Source organism: Dermochelys coriacea, chromosome 1 (assembly GCF_009764565.3).
Source record: "Dermochelys coriacea isolate rDerCor1 chromosome 1, rDerCor1.pri.v4, whole genome shotgun sequence".
Lineage (NCBI taxonomy): Eukaryota > Metazoa > Chordata > Testudines > Dermochelyidae > Dermochelys > Dermochelys coriacea.
The window spans coordinates 50,086,791-50,104,766 of NC_050068.2; the positions used below are offsets into that span (position 1 = coordinate 50,086,791).

The following is a 17,976-nucleotide window of genomic DNA, read 5'->3' on the forward strand; positions in this document are numbered from 1 at the left end:
CAGCAGTATTTTTTATAAACTATTAACATATGCATGCTATACATCAGGGATCTCAAACTCAAATCACCACGAGGGCCACATGAGGACTAGTGCATTGTTCCTAGGGCTGCATCACTGAAACCTTTTCATACAATGATACAAAAGTATAGTCAAAAATGAAAAAAATGAAGAGTAATACAGTATGCTATTAAAATTCAATGCATTAACTTTTTAAAAACTGTAATGTGAAGAGGGGTTTTAATAAAATTTAAACACTCAGTAATGTACCTCACTCAAATGACAAAACACGCATTTACTTTTAGAGTTACTTCGGTTAAAACCCCCCTTCTATCCTCTCCCCCAAAGTCCCTGCCTAAATTCTACCCCCTCCCTGTCCCTGTTCCAACCCCTTCCCCAAATCCCCTCCCTGGCCCTGCCTCCTCACCTGAGCACACTGCTGCTGGTGGGATTGGAGCCTATGGTGGGCTGCAGAAAATAACTCCGCGGGCCGTGTGTTTGAGACCCCTGCTATATATGAAACAGAAAAATTAAAGTATATTGTGGTGTGGTGTATAAGAGTTTTGTCAACTCTCATTTGAGATGACTAGCATATCTCATTTGTGGCTTTGAGAGTAATGCCCAAACCAAATATCTAATTATAAACACTTTATCCTGCTCCACACCATCATGTTCGTTCGTTCGTTCGTTCGTTCGTTCAGTCATTCTCTCTCTGTACATATATTACACATTATATATTGTATATATAAAATACTGCATATGTAATATTACCCACAAAATACATTAAAAGAAAATTAGCAAGCTTGTAAAGTCAAGCACTCAAAAATTAAGAAATGCCAGAATTAAGGTAATTTATGCAACCTTAATTTGGCTCCCTTGTGTATATGCCTTAGGGATACAGTCTCTAGTTACATGATCATATACTATTTTCCCACAAGAACCCTGCCTCATTCAGTGCTCACAATGGGTAGTACTCAATAAGTGAGCAGCAATTCAATATTTTGTTTTATCCTCATTCAGTGTGTCTTAGGCCTTTTATCCTCATTCAGTGTGTCCTAACCTGCTCTAAATACAGAACGTATTAATTTGTTCATGGGCTTGTCTATGGTGCTCATCACTATGGTATCTGAGTGGTTCACAAACATTATTTTCACAAAACCTTTGTGAGGTGAAGTGGATGATGATATCCTGATTTTCATAGAATCATAGAATATCAGGGTTGGAAGGAACCTCAGGAGGTCATCTAGTCCAACCCCCTGCTCAAAGCAGGACCAATCCCCAACTACATCATCCCAGCCAGGGCTTTGTCAAGACTGATCTTAAAAACTTCAAAAGAAGATCACACCACCTCCCTAGGTAATACATTCCAGTGCTTCACACCTTCCTAGTGAAAAAGTTTTTCCTAATATCCAACCTAAACCTCCCCCACTGCAACTTGAGACCATTACTCCTTGTTCTGTCATCTGCTACCACTGAGAACAGTCTAGATCCATCCTCTTTAGAACCCTGTTTCAGGTAGTTGAGCATAGCTGTCAAATCCCCCCTCATTCTTCTCTTCCGCAGACTAAACAATCCCAGTTCCCCCCGCCTCTCCTCATAAGTCATGTGTTCCAGTCCCCTAATCATTTTTGTTGCCCTCTGCTGGATGCTTTCCAATTTTTTCACATCCTTCTTGTAGTGTGGGGCCCAAAACTGGACACAGTACTCCACATGAGGCCATTTTACAGATGAAGAGGTGAGAAAGAGAGGTGCAGTTCAGAAATATCCACTGATTTTGGGTGTCCAGTTTGAGATGCCTAAGAACTGATATTTCAGTGTGCTCAGCATTATATAATCCTTTATATGTTCAAACCATATTTCACACTGACTTTAATTGCAGCTATTAGAGCTCAGCACTTGTGTAAATTAGCCTCCAAGAAACCAAGGATCACAAAATAAGTGACCATCACTGAAAAGTTAAATTTAACGGACTTGCGTAGCATCACACAGGAACTTTGTAACAGAGGCAGGGATAGAATCCAGTTCACCAGGGCAGCATTCAGCTGTCCCAATTATGAGACATCCTTTCTCTTTTTGCAAACCCTTGCCTCAGTCACAACACGCCTTCCAATTTCTGTAACAGATGAAGTAGCGATCCTGCACACAGCAGCCTCCTTCACTGCAGAACCCTGATTTGTTCCCTGCATAGATCCAGCCTGCTTACTGAGTGAGCAGATTTTTTAAAAAGCAAATTGAAAACAAACACAAATTTCCTCAAATGGAATGATATTGACGCCCTCATTGTTCATGATCAGGGTGTGATGATTTAAATCACTAAGTGAAAAGCCTCAATTTAAATAATAGATTTTAATCAACTTTTCCATTTGTAACTCAGTTTCTAAAGAAAAGGGTATTTTCAGTGGTTGTAAATCACTACATTTTAATGGCAAAAACTAAATAGAGTCTTTACACTAGGTTTCGTACATCTTTTTGTTGTTTAGGAGGGTACAACACTGTAGCTATAAGCTTTTATTTAAGCAATGAGAGAGCTTAATTTTCACTTTTTATTAATTGTACAGTTTTAGTATGTTAAAAATGATGAATCGCATGATGAATGATATATTGTTTATTTACTAGATGATTAACTTTTTGCTCTTGATTTGTGTCAAGTTCCTTTAGGATGTTAACTGGAGTTTAATTAAACACACAAAACAGTATATAAATTTCATTTTTATTAACCAAAACAAGCCCTTAATATACAGTACATGACCTATTGTGCCATATTTATAAAGCTTGACCTCAAAAGTTAGTTGTTTTTCTTCTGATTCTTTGTACAGAAAAGCAGCCTTTAACTCTTTAAGCAGAGGCTCAGTCATGGATTCAACATATTTATTTTGTATTTAAATGTTGTAAGAGATTACAGTAAGTTTGTCTTAATGCATTTTATATTAAATTCAGATTTCATTTTAAACAGGTTTATTTTAAAAAGAAAAATATAATTTAAATCAAAAAAATTTATTTAAAAATCTTTTTTTTTAATCTACCCTGTTGGAACCTTTAGATCCACAGCACAGTCATCCGCCACTTGAGCTAATAGAATAGTTGATAGCAATAGTAGGCTGTTGTCCTCCATGTGAACCAGCGCTAGAGGGAACACACACCTTTGCCAGTGGATTTGTGTGTGTGTGTGTGTGTGTGTGTGTGTGTGTGTGAGAGAGAGGTGTGCACGTGCACGCGTACACACACACACACACACACGATCTTCATGCATTTTGAATAATATGTGGAATGAGGCCAAAGGAGGATAAAAGAATAGTAAGTATGAATAATAATGGGGAAAATTAGGAAAGATTTTATATATGTCTTATATACATAAACGAATAAAAATTAGGATATTGTATTTCCTAATATATAAAAAATAAAAGGATAGGATTAAAAAACACCTTGAAAAAATGTAATACCAAAATTAAAATCTTAATTCTGCAGGTATCATATTGTCTTATTTAGGGACAATATGGACTTACTTAAGAGTCAATGGGCTTAAGATAATAAGCCCAGTGCATGGGAGTATTCAGAGGACTGCTCACTCAGGTTGTAAACTCTTCAGGACACACACCTGTTTTGTTATATAAATGTAAAACACACAGCCTTTACTCTCAACTTGCCATGGCTCCAAAGTGGGCACAGTGTATGATAGACTCCAAAATTAGACACACAAAACTTATTCATATGGGGAACCTATAAATGGTGTGGGATTTTTTTCTTTTGGTACTAATAAATTTCTTTATTTCTGATGGAAATAATTTGATGGAAAAAGGCTAGCTCTTCTTTGAGTGATGGTCCCTGTTGTTTTCGACTGTGGGTTTATACATGTGCACCATAGTGCCCTGAGGCAGAGAATTGGAAAGTAGCATCCACTGGTCTGCGCATGGGCACTGGCTCACCTGGTGCCTTTGACTGAGGGGTTAAACGGATGGGCGGACTGGCCGCTTCTTCAGTTCCTTCTCACTGCCACATGGTCTGGGTCAGAATCTTCAGCGTCCACAGCTTCAACTTCATCCTACAAAATAAAAATATTCTAGTTTGTCAATAGTTTTAATAATTTTTATAATTTAAAAATAGATTAGTCTCCAGAAGGACACCCCTCCCCATCCATACTCCATTCGGGTATCAGACCATGCTCAGGACTTTGTGCTTCTTGCCCGCAATCCTTCTCGATCAACGACTACCACCAGAGCTGCCTGTACTCCCTTGGGAAAGCTCTCATTGCGTCAAGGTGCAGTATCAGCCAGTTGTTCCCCAGCAATACCCGAGAAAGGTAAGGACTTCGTCTCTGCAAATACCTCATGGAGAAGGCCATGAGACCTCAACTGAACCCAGGCTGGGGAAACTCCCCACCCCCCCTCAACTCCCTCTTTGAGCCTTTAGCTACTTGCTTCATGTCTCTCCTTTCCATGAATGTCGCTTTTCTTGTAGCCATCACCTGAGCAAGAAGGGTTAGCGAACTTGGAGTGATGACAGATTCTTCACACACTATCTTCCATAAGAATGAGGTTTCTTTACATCTGCACTCCAAATTCACCCCTAAACTAGCTTAGAATTTCACCAACATTAATTGATTCACTTATCTGTGTTCTTCCCAAAACTGCATGCTTCTGCACAGAAACTAAGACTCCACTCCCTTGATGTTCAGTGGGCCTTGGCTTTCCACATATAGAGATTAAGACGAATCAGGAAATTCCTGAGACTGTTCATCACTATAGCAGAAAGAGTCAGAGATCATGCCATCTCCATCTGGAGAATCTCCAAATGGATCTCTGCCTGCATTCTACTCTGTCAGCTTTCAGACCTTCCCGTACCTCCCCAATGTGGTAAGAGCTCATTCCATCAGAGTGCAAGTAACAACTATGGCATCTCTTCAGAAGATACTCCTCCTGGACATCTGTAAAGCAGCCACATGGAGCTCCATTCACAAATTTACCAGACATTATGCCCTGGTACAGGACTCTTCTTCTGATGCCTCATTTGATTTTGGTACTCAGCCTTACTGTCTACATCCTTGAATCCTCTTCTTCCTTAGATATCTTTGTCAATCAGCTGCAGTGGAATGCAATAGGGACCATCACTTGAAGAAAAGTTTACTTATCTGTAACTGGAGGTTCTTTGAGAGGAGTGGTTCCTATCTGTATTGTGCTACTTGCCCTTCTCCTCCTCTGCTTCGGATCTTATCTGACTTGCGGTAGAGAAGGAATTGGAAAGAGTGAGTCCATTTATCCTGTTGGTCAGAGGCATGAGGTGAGCCAGGGCATATGCACAGACCAACAGATACTATGTTCAAATTCTCCGTCTCCGGGTGCATGATGCCCATACTGTGGCAAAGCATCTCCTTCGTTTTGCTAGACTTAACACTTCCTCCTCTGGGGATGGCGGGTCTGGGGTAATCAGCCCCACTCAGGGCAGGGTTTGCCTTCCCCCTTCTGTGCTCTCTTGGACGTATATTCAGGGTAGGCCTCAGGGGTTGGCCTAAGGGGTGATTCTTCACCAAACAAAAAGGAAACAGTCTTGTAAACAAAAAAAACCCAAGGGGATACCTGTCGCTGCCTCCTCTTTGTTGCCCTGGGATGTCAGTCCTTCCCCTAGCAGGCAGTCAGGTTTAGGTGTTTCCCCTATGTCAAGGAGCATAGCCACTCACCCTGGAGCAGCTTATTTCCCTGCTGCCACTAGCCTGGCAGCAACTTGTCTGTGTCTGTCTGTCTCTCTCTCTCTCTCTCTCTCTCTCTCTCTCTCTCTCTCTCTCTCTCTCTCTCTCTCTCTCTCTCTCTCTCTCTCTCTCTCTCACCAGAGGAGGGGTTTTAAAAGGCCTCAGGCAGCCCTTAATTGGATTCGGTTGTCCCTAATTGACTTGAGGTAACCCTGTCTCAGCTAGTAGGGAAGAGGGCCTTTAAAGTTCTAGAGCTAACACATCTGCCTTCCAGCATTTTCTTGCAGATATCTGGCCTGACTTTGTCACAATACATAACCCCACAGTGGAAAACAGATGAGGATCATACATCTTGAATATTCTCCAGTTACAAGTAATCTCCTCTATCGTTCTGGGATGTATTAGCGGGAGTGTTGTCTGTAAGATATGGAAGGTCATTGTCCTGCTCTACTTGGCACTGGTGGGGCCTCAGCTGAAGTACTGTATTCAGTTCTGGGAGCCACATTTTAAGAAAGATGTGGACAAAATAGAAAGAGTCCAGAGGAGAGCTACTAAAACGATGATAGATTTAGAAAACCTGATATATGGGGAAAGGTTAAAAAAAAAAGGGGGGGGTAGCATGTTCAGTCTTGAGAAAAGAAGAATGAGAAAGAACCTGATAAGTCTTCAAATATGTTAAGTGCTTTTATAAAGACGATGGTGAGCAATTGTTCTCCATGTCCACTGAAGTAGGACAAGAAGCAATGATCATGGTGTGAGATTTAAGTTAACTATTAAAAAAAAAAATTCAAACTCTACAAGAATAGCTAAGCATTGGAATAGGCTTCCCACAGAGGTTGTGGAATTGGAAGTTTCTAAGAACTGGTTAGACAAACACCTATCACTGGATGGTCTAGGTATATCTGGTCATGACTCAGCACAGGGGGCTGGGCTTGATGACTTCTTGAGGTCCCCTACACCCCTACATTTCTATGAATTTGTGAATTTTCAACAATAGAATTAAACTTTTGTGGTATATTTGGGACTAAAAAGAGTGACACCCCTCAAAATGGAGAACATTTGAGAGGTGTGCACATAGCATGCTTTTTGATGCTATGTAAATAACAGGTATTATTTTGTATTTGTGTATAGTAGTGCCTTTCTGGATACACAAGAAGAAACACTCCCTTCCCCGAGGAGCTCAGTACAGTTTCACACCACTCTGTCTGATTATAACACTTTACTTGTATTCCCTTATTGTTCATAGTATCAAATGTTCCTCCTCCAGCCCCTCAAAACAGGGAAATAAATTACAATCCCCCATGCAAACTGAGTTTATTACGTACTAGCTTATGTTGGAGTTGTGGCAGTCTTTACACAGTAGGAGTGGAAATCTTTCCTAATAGGAGTGTCGTGTGATTAACTTACTCTGATTTTAAGCAGTCCACCAAGTTGCTGCCCATTTCTATACTCCCTAATTAGGATACCACAAATGCTAACTTTCTCTGTTAATTTATTGTAATATATTAATCTTTCCCAGCTCAGGGAATCCTGGTTATTCTAGTTTGTTCAGTAATACATATTTGTTTTCTGTTGCTCATTTCGCTCTTCACCCATTCTTCTGTCCCTTGGAAAAATGCACCACGATGGGGCTGCTTTGGAGTGGGCAGAGGGAAAGCCTAGTAATGATCAGTGATGATGATGGCAAAAAACTAAATAAAACCATTGTAAAAATGTTTGTTTGACTAAGGTACTCCTTAAAATGACCTTGCTAGAACTGAAAAAGGTAGACTCATTAGTTTTTGAATTAAACTCACCTAATTACCCTGAAAAATATTTCCTTTTATATACTTTTATATAGTACAAAAAGTGAGAAAATATTGTGTGTAGATAGTTGTAGAGAAGGCTGATGTTCTTTAATTTCTGTTATCTAGAACTATGCTATATTTTGTTTGAAGAAAGCACTCATAATCAGGGCTTTGCCATAATAATCTGTAGTATCATAAAAGTTTAATTCCGAAAAGCCATTAAAGTGATATGCTTTAGTTATTGGTACCATACTGAGAAAAGAAGGGGTTTATATCTTGTATTAATTATCTTTATACAACAAGCCAAAGTCTTCAGTCAGCCACAGCCTAGAAAATCAAACAATTTTTCAAAAACACCAGCATCCATGGCACGGCATTAAATCACATCCTTTGATTTCCACACAGGTCACTCTCTAACATTTATTTAATTTTATCCTCAGAGTCAGTTATTGAACTTCTCCACTTCTTCACTCTATAACATCAATTCAAAGGCCAGGGAAACAGCAGTATAATGTTGTCAAATCATTACAGGACATATTTTTTTTAAAAATTGTAACTCGTTGAATCTTTTGTCTTATCGAGCATGAATAATGTGCTTCTGGCATTTAAATGGATTTTGCAATTTTCAGAAGTTGAATTTTGTGTTTTAACAGTTATAAAAGTAATTTACTCCCTGGCATTTTCTACTCAGAATGCTATCCCTTCTGTAATGTATTCAATATATAATTTAATTGATTTCATTAATATCTCCTCAATTCCTCCGTCATATAATATATGTAGTTGGAGAACTGAAAACAAGAAAATCTCATAAGAGTAATTACACATTAAAGCATTTATAGTGCAGTGATTGTCATTTTTGTGAGTCCTTTCAAAAGAGTTGTTTGATTAAACACTGTAAATCCACATACTTACTTTAGTAATATTTACTGTTTCCTTTTTTGTAGGCAATTGCGTTACCTCCTATTGCTAAGTGGCCTTACCAAAATGGGTTTACTCTCAACACCTGGTTTCGTATGGATCCATTAAACAATATTAATGTAGATAAGGATAAGCCCTATCTCTATTGGTAAGTAACTCGTATATATGATTTTATTTTGGTTTCCTTATAAATAGTTAATTGTAAAATACAAATTAGTAGTTGAAGCTCTCTTTGCCAGCATTTCCAGATTTTAATAAATTTTACTTTGTTAGAAACTTCTCTAAGATTGTCTATGCTATTTATTTCTTAACAAGAGTTGAAATGCAACAATGCAAGCAATATGCCTTTTAGGTCAACCATAAAACAAAATGTACTTTGTTTTAAGAATTTGTAAAGAAATTATTTCCTATCAGTACAATTTGGGGATGTGCCTTTGTAGTGTAATGTTTTCTCACTAGAGACATTTAAGGCTCCACTGATTTTCATAGTTCTATGACCTTATGAGAGAAATTTGCTGTGCTCTCAGCACTGCTTTTTACACATTTATTATAGGCTTTTTTAAGGTATTGATGATAGAAAGATAGTCTCTCTAAAAAGAGAAATGCCTGCTCTACCCCCAAACAGGTCTCATTAAAACGAAACGTAAGCACTAGTTCCTAATAGTATGCTAACAATGAATGCCAAAAATGGAAGGAGAAATCTTTACTCCATTTTCCTATCTCTGCTATGAAGAAAATGACTCCTTTGTAAAGCACTATGGATTAATAGTGCTATCTCGGAGATAAATAATGGTGGTGGTTTTATTATAGCAGTTAATATTTTAAATTTATTTTTATTCAGTTTAAACAGGTGCTTCATCTGGGTGGTGAAAACATGGGTTGTTTCTTTATAAGGAAGAGGAAACCGGTTTGGGTGTTTGCTCAAACTAGGTAGCCTTAGTTGGAATGGGAAAAGATAGGAGACAGTAAATATATGAATAGGAGAAATAGCCTCAGTGTTCGTGAAAGATCCAGTGTTGTCAAATTCTCTGCATTACTTAGTTCATTGTCTTGTACCTTTCCATTTTACTGTCTGTTTCTATTGTTTTTAAAACACAAAAACTCTTTACGTTATAGAACAATCAGCAATGTACATATAATTTTGCCAGGTATGCGGTTCCCCCACGTCCCACCACACCCACCCACCCACCAAACAAACAAAAAGACAGCTCCTATACAGTATCTAAAAAAATGTATTTTTATAGTTTTCCTTACTGATCAACGTATCAAATATTACTATATGTTTAAATCTTCTGCATGTTTTGGACAAATATAAAAGGGAAGTTTTAAAGTTGTTTCCTATCTGTCTTGACTTTCTGTAAGTTTATAAAATAGAAAAAAATATTACAATATTCAATAAATCAGGTACAGAGGAGGGCACATTAGACAAATAACCATAAGCAATGTTGATATGTATGTGGACGTATTTAGTAAAACTACATGCAGTCATTTGGGGCACAAAAACTTGTAGGAGTGCTCAAGTGAAGGAAGGATGACTAGTTCAAATCTAGTCCTTTTTGGGATGCAGAGTACGATGGATGGGGAATAGCTTGATGTTGAGGAAGAGATCTGGGCACTTTTCCCAATCACACTCTGGATGAGAAATTTCCTTTCCCCCCCCACCTCCCTTTCATGTTCATCATTAGGAGCACTTTAACATTGGGACTCATCACTTCTACTCAGCTGAACTCTTTTTAAACTGTAAGCTATGGAGAGGGCTTATCAACCTCTTATTTTCTTCAATCAGCCAAGGATAAATACACACATACATACCACTAGTAGATAGGAGCAGGAACACTTACCATGCTTAATGTATCCCTGTCAGATTCCACCTTTACAAATAGAACAGGCTTAAGTAGTCCGATTAGTCTGAGAATTAGTCTTTGCATCAAAATGAGAAGTAATTTATTCAGATATGAACAGACCCAAGGCTGCACAGTTGCAGACCAAGCAGTTGTGGGGTCTTTCTCCTTCATCTGTCATCTGTCCAAGTTTTCACTTCTTGTAAGCTTCCTTTTTATGTTTAAGCTCACTGAAGATTTCTCTAGGCCAAGCTGGTCACCTGCCATATTTACTATTTTTTCTGCACGTCGGGATGGTTTGTTCCTGCACCCTCAATAAGCCTTCTTTAAAATTCTTTAAAATACAGCCATTTCTCCTGGACTCCTTTTCCCCCTCATACTACTCTCCCAGGAGATCCTGCCCTTCAGTTTCCTGAGGGAGTCAGTCTGCTTTTCTGAAGTCCAGGGTCCGTATTCTGCTGCTCTCCTTTCTTCCTTTGTCAGGATCCTGAACTCGACCATCTCATGGTCACTGCTGCCCAGGTAGCCATCCACTTCTGTTTCTCCTACCAATTCATAGAATCATATAAGATTAGGGTTGGAAGAGATCTCAGAAGGTCATCTAGTCCAACCCTCTGTTCAAAGCAGGACCAACCCCAACTAAAACTAAATACTTCCCTGTTTGTGAGCAGCAGGTCAAGAGGAGTATGTCTCCTTTTTAGTTCCTCCAGCAGAAGTTGTCTCAACACTCTCCAGAAACTTTCTGGATTGTCTGTGCACTACTTTGTCTCCCAGCAGATGTCAGGGTGCCCCCATGAGAAACAGGGCATGTGATCTGAAAATTTCTGTTAGTTGTCCAAAGAAAGCCTCGTCTACCTCATCCTTATGGTCTTGTGGTCTATAGCAGATGCCCATCACGGCATCACCCTTGTTGCTTTCGCCTCTAAACTTAATCCAGAAACTCAGAAACGGGCTTTTCTCCAATTTCACACTGAATCTCTGAGCAATCATACTTCTCTCTTGCATACAGTGCAACTCCTCCACCTTTTCTCTTGCCTGCCCTTCCTGCACAGTTTATCCATCCTTGACAGTGCTCCAGTCGTGTGAGTTACCCCACCAAGTTTGTTATTCCAGTCACATCATAGTTCGTTGACTGTGCCAGGACTTCCAATTCTTCCTGCTTGTTTCCCAGGCTTCTTGCGTTAGTCTACAGGCACCTAAGATAACTAGCTGATTACCCTACTTTCTCAGTATGAATCAGGAGGTCACCCCATTTCTCCCTCCTCTTTGTGTTTCCTCCCAATATTCCACTTCTCCACTTATCTCAGGGCTTAGGTCTCCATCCCCTGGTGAACCTAGTTTAAAGTCCTCCTCACTAGGTTAGCAAGTCTTCCTGCGAAGATGCTCTTCCCCCTCTCTATTAGATGGATCCCATCTCTTCTTAGCAATCCTTCTTCCTGGAAAAACATCCCGTGGTCAAAGAATCCAAAGCCCTCTCTCCGTCACGACCTGTGTAACCACGCTTTCCATAATTTGATGGTCCCTACCTGGGCCTTTTCCTTCAAAAAGGAGGATGGACAAGAACATGATTTGTGCCTCAAACTCCTTTATCCTTCTTCCCAGAGTTACGTAGTCTGCAGTGAGAAGTTCAAGGTCATTCTTGGAAGTATCATTAGTGCCCACGTGGAGAAATAGGATAGCATTCCGAGGGCTTGTACAGTCTTGGCAGACACTCAATCACATCCTGAATTCTAGCTCCAGGCAGTGGACATCTGCCACAAGAAGGTACTGGATATTAGTTTGACTTCCCTCCATGCTCCAGTTGTGTTCCCAGATAGTTCACAATTTCCTTTGTCCTTCAAAAATATATCTGCTCCCCTGTTAGAGAGGATTCTCTAGAAGATTCCTTCACCATCTCTCTTGAATAATTCAGGAACCAAATATAATCGCAAACAAATTTAACCACTTTCCAAATCACCCATATTCTTCTTCTTAATCATGTTTATTACAGTAGTGCTTAAAGACCAACCAAGAATGGGTATCCATTGTGGTAGGCACTGTACAAACATAATGGCATAGGTCCTTTGCCTGCATCATGCAGGCCAAGCAGGTCCTTGCCATATCCTTCCCTGCATCGTTTTAAAGTATTTTACTATCACACTTGGGGAAAGGTCCGGGATCAGCCCTAAGTCTGTTTTTTTCCTTGATTAAGCCAACCCCTTACAAAATCCCAAGTAGTTTTTGCTTGGTGTACAATAAGGATTTCAAGTGGCTACTTCCTGGTTATCAAAGAGTGTAAGAGGGGCATCAGCTGGTTCCAGAGCATGCCCCTCCTGCCATATCAACTCAGAATCACCTCACCATGAAGGTCCGACTGTGAGTCCCTCCAAGTGAATTGACTGCCTGTCTGTGGTTGCAATGCATAATACTTTGCATACAGATCCAAACGCTCACTGTCCTGATCTGTTCCCATGGCCCCAGAGCATGTACGACATCTATCCTGAACAGAGCAGCCTCGCTGCTGAGGCCCAGGAGCTGAACTTCCAAGAGGAATTGTCCACTCACCTGTGGGCCAGATAAACAATATTGTGCCCATATATCATCACCTTCTCATATGACCTTTCACTTGATCCAGAATGAAGGGATAAATAAGAAGAATTTACCACATATATATATATATACACACACACACACACACACACACACACACCGCTGGATTATTTTCCCTGACAGGCCTCCATACCTTTGTATGTATTTGAATGCCACCATGGGCATTATTCATTGGGCTACTATACCGTAGATATAATTCCTCCAATCCTGAATGAATGAGATCCCAATTCACCTAACATGCACTTTTTAACATCACCATGAACTTAAATTTTCTTTTCTAAGGTAACTCCCCTCCCTGTGAGGAAAGTTGGCACCAACAGCCTCTACAGTAGTCAAATCTGTATTGCTTTGACTGGGCAATCCAGTCCCAGCCTTCCCTCACTCTTGTAGTAGTTATGACTCACTTTGTAATCCCTTAAGTGTTTTTTGGAATTCTGAGGGTCAGGGTGTCAGAGGGCTCCCTACTTTGTAGGTCCTTAAACTCTGGAGCCCTTTGTAAATCCTCCTTTGCTGACCCTTTGTTGTTCTGATACAAACCACCTCTCCTGTCACCTAATTAAAACCTGCTCTTAGGGTTCTGGAAGTCTGATATCCCCATGCAAAATATGCTGCTCAATAATGACCCAGATTAACCTTGATGCCAGCCCAGTTTACCATCCTTATATTAGGGCCAAATTATTTTCACAGGCCAAGCCAGCGTCTAAAGATTTGGCACAATCTCAACCTGTAGTCTCAAATTTAGAGAGGATTCACCCCACATTGAGTAAATTCCTTCCCCCCCTCCGCCACCTGAACATTCATGGTCCTGGTTGCTTTGCACTAAGACAGAATTGGTTAAGAGCCAAGGTTCCAGGGAGGTCTTGTTGTGCCTGGATGGGGTCTTTGCTAGCTCCCAGCACCAGCTCTCAAATTCTGCCCATTTCATACTTTGAGTGACTTGAAGACCTGGCAGTTGCCAATATGGACTCTGGCCTGGTTTTTACTTCAGAATCACCTCTTGTCCATCGTTCTCTAACTTTAAGTGATAGTAGTGCCTCCCTTTGGGGTGGTGTAGGAAGCACCCTCCTGATAGTTTGGGTGGTCCCAGGGTCCCCTGCAAAGCTGGTCTTAAAGCAGTAAGGGACTTATTCCTCTCTTTGCCCTACTTTTGTGTGGGGTTTGATGGCGGGTCCCTTGACTAGGTGTACCCCTGTATCCCTCCCCAAGTTTGGCACACCCTCTGCAGGTGTCTGTTTCCACCTCTATTGTCTGTATATGAGGAAACCATCTCACCTCTTTGGAATAATTTTATGTTCCTTCCCCATGGACAGATTCCTCTCTCTGCTTCACTTCTGTGTGGACTGTGAATCAGAGTCCCTTGACTAATATGTCCCTCAGTGGCCATGGCCACCTTCTGAAAAGGATCCTCTAGTATAGGTAGCAGCCTCATAGACGCTTCCTATGTATCCTTCCCATGCATGGGTAGGAATCCCATATTATGCAATACTCCTGAACTGCCTCAGTGTTTTCACTGTCAGCTGGGGTCTTAGCTGTGCCACAGTTTCCCCAGTAAAACAGTGAACTAGGTGTGTGAGAGGGCTTTAGCCAAAAGTATAGTGCTTTCTAGGTTGGTCAGGCAGCCAATAGCATCTTCCTTGAGTATACTGCAGCCTCTGTACTGCAGAAACCTTGAGTGAGATCAAAGTTGGAATCTAACTTATTAGATACATACACACTCTGAGCATGTAGACACCTGAGTGTGCCTGCATCATAAAAGATAAGGTGATAAGTAGCAGTCAGCATGGATTTGTCAAGAACAAATCATGTAAAAACAACTGAATACCTTCTTTGTTAGAGTTACAAGCCTTGTGGATGGAAGGAAGCAGTAATTAAGTGTGATATATCTCAACTTTAGTGAGGATTTTGTTACTGTCTCACATGACATTGTCATAAGCAAACTAGGGAAATATAGTCTAGATGAACGTCCTATAAAGTGGGTGCATGACTGGTTGGAAAACTGTATTCAGAGAGCAGTTATCAATGGTTCACAGATTAGCTGTAGAAGGGCATACTGAGTTGGGTCTCACAGTGGGTCTTGATCTATTCAATATGTTCATAAATGATTTGGTAATGGCATAGAAAGTATGCTTATAAAGTTTGTGGATGATACCAAGTTGGGAGGGCTTTCAAGTGCTTTGGAGAACAGGATTAGAATTCAAAATGATCTTGACTAACTAGATAAGTGGTCTGAAATAAATATGGTGAAATTGAATAAGAACAGATGCAAAGTATTATGCTTAGGAAGGAATAATCAATTGCACAAACACGACATGTGAAATGGCTGCTCAGGAAGGAGTACTGCAGAAAAGGATCTGGGGGTTGTAGTGGATCACAAACTGAGTCAACAGTGTAATACTGTTGGGGGGAAAAAGTGAACATCATTTTAGGATTTATTAGCAGGAGTCTTGTGAGCAAGACACGGGAAATAATTCTTCAACTCTACTCACCACTGATAAGGCCTCAGATGGAATACTATACCCAGTTGTGGGCACCACACTTTGGGAAAGAGGTAGACAAATTGGAGAAAGTCTGGAGGAGAGCAAAAAAAAATGATGAAAGATCTAGAAAACATGACATACAAGGAAAGATTGAAAAAAATGGTTTTGTTCAGTCTTGAGAAGAGAAAACTGAGTGAATATAATAGTCTTTAAGAACTTAAAAGGTTGTTATAAAAAGCAGGATGATAAATTGTTCCTCTTATCCACTGAGGACAGGAAAAGAAGTAAATTGCAGAAAGGGAGATTTAGATTGGACATTAGGATCAAGCTCCTAACTGTCAGGGTAGTCAGACTCTGGAACAAATTACTTAGGGAGATTTTTAAGAACAGGTTAGACAAACACCTGTCAGGGATGGTCTAGATAATACTTAGTTATGCCTCAATTCAGGGGATTGGATTAGATCAGTGGTTCTCAACAAGGAGTCTGGGGGCCACGAGAAGGTTTCAGGGAGTCTGCCAAGCAGGGCTGTCATAAGACCTGCAGGAGCCTAGGGCAGAAAGCCAAAGCTCCACCACCTGGGGCTGAAGTCCGGGTCTCCAAGTCCCGCCACCTGGGGCTGAAGCCAAAGCCTGAGCAAATTAGCTTCACAAGGCCCCCTGTGGCATGGACATGGGATAATTTCCCTGGCTGCTATCCCCCTAATGCTGGCCCTAGTTTTTTGTGCAGAAAAACAGTTGTGGCACAAGTGGGCCGTGGAGTTTTTATAGCATGTTGGCGGGGCGGGTGGGGTGACAAAGAAAGAAAAAAAAAGGTTGAGAACCCCTGGACTAGATAGCCTATCAAAGTCCCTTCTAGTGCTACATTGTGATGATGTGAGACCCCTTACACTCGGAGGCTCTCTGGTGATTATGCATGGCTAGTATTAAAGAGACAGTATCACAATATACCACATCTCCCTTTCTTAATTCTTAAAATTCTTCCAAAAAACAACTTCTCAAACAATGGCCTCAGCACCAGACCTGAGGCATGAGAAGACTCTTACAGCACTGCTGACCGCTTGCTGCTTAGTCTTCATCTGTACAGATTAGAAGTTAATAGTTAATTAGAAGTTACCCTGTTGGATCTTAGACTTTATGATTGGCTTTTTCTGCTTGTATAGTTCTTGTATATAATTATCACACAAGTCCCAGTATTGCACTGGCATGGGCACCTAATGTCCACTTCTTGTGAATTTATTTTCTGATGGTTCTGATGCAAACTGTGTCTCAGAAGATGTTGGTTTTGATTCTGGTTTCTGGTAGTCTTGTATAGTTACCAATTGCTGCTCATAAGATTCTTGTTATTTAGATGTCGTGTATCCGTTTTTGGTATGGTACAGTCAGGTGTCTAGGTGCTTTCTCTTACATCTGTACGTTTCTTCTGTAGATATCTCTGTGTGCTATGACCGTGGCTCTGGACCTGTAGCCGCAACACTTTTTGATTACCATCCTTGTTTTGTTTCAGTGCATATCAGATCTCAGTAATGGAGATAGTGGATTTGCTGTCCAATCATAGTATTTCTTCTGTATTTCCTGAAGCTGCTTTAATGAGCCCTCTGAGACTTGCCTTCAGTTTCTTCAGTATCTGATCATGTTCTGCCTGAGTTGATGCTGCTATTATCATGTCATCTGCCATTATATGGACTCCTGAAATAGCTCCATATGTATCATTGTTCTTTTCTTAAGTACTTGACTAGTTGCCTCTTATTCCAAAAGGTAGATGGAGAAACTTGTATCTGTGCCATGGTGTACTGAAAGGGAACCATTAAGGTGACTCTTTAGCTAATGTAACTTCCCAATACCCATCTTTCTTATCTACTGTAGTGAATATGCTTTTACAAGATTGTTGGTACTGAACATCTGCTTGTGTGGGGATGGAATAATATTGGCTCAGTATAGCCTTATTCAGGTCTCTGGGATGCAAACAAATCCTAATCCTGCTATTTTTCTTCAGTTATCACTAACCCGTTAATCCATGGAGTGGGTGTGTTCACTTTGGTTATGACCCTTTCCTTTTCTAACTGCCTGAGTGCATCTTTCATGTGTTACTGTGAAAGGTATATTTCTGCAGCTATGTATGATGGGGTGACTGATGGGTTTTTATATATGTGATGCTCCCCACAGAACTCTCTTGTTCCTGTGAATACTGCTAGATATTGCAGAGTCAATTCAGTGCTGGGTGCCTTGGTGTGCAGCATACCTATTCCGTGTATTAGGTGTGGTTGTGTGCAAGCTTCTCTGCCTACAAGTGGTGGTATGAATGCCTGATGCTATTTCTACATTCTGTACCAGGTTGATTCCCAGCTCATGTACACATACTTACACAAAGTCAGTGAGAGCTTGTGCGATTATAAACATAGTGTAGCCATGGTAGCATGGGCAGGGGTGACATGGCTTAGCCATTCTGAGTACAAACTCACCTGAACCTCTATTGGGTAAATACTAATCTGTGCCACTGCTACCCATGCTGCTGTGGTTACGCTACTATTTATACTTGTGCTAGTTCATTGAGCTTGCACTATCCATTGATTCCCAGCTCACATACATACAACATGTATGTGAGCTGGGAATCCTATCCCTTAGTGGTGATGAACTGAGGACTGAGCTTGTTCTTGTCTGTTGCTGCTGTTAGAGTCCCCTGTTCAGAG

At 40.6% G+C, this 17,976-nt stretch overlaps 1 protein-coding gene across 2 annotated transcripts in view; it reads left to right on the top strand.

Moving 5' to 3' along the window:
- The window catches only part of NBEA (neurobeachin), an 835,554-nt gene that overhangs the window by 169,005 nt on the left and 648,573 nt on the right, over positions 1-17,976 (top strand). For both annotated transcript variants that reach the window (XM_038414552.2, XM_038414563.2), the window contains exon 5: positions 8,409-8,530. In XM_038414552.2, coding sequence (XP_038270480.1) covers positions 8,409-8,530 — 122 coding nt within the window. The remainder of the gene's footprint in view (positions 1-8,408; positions 8,531-17,976) is intronic.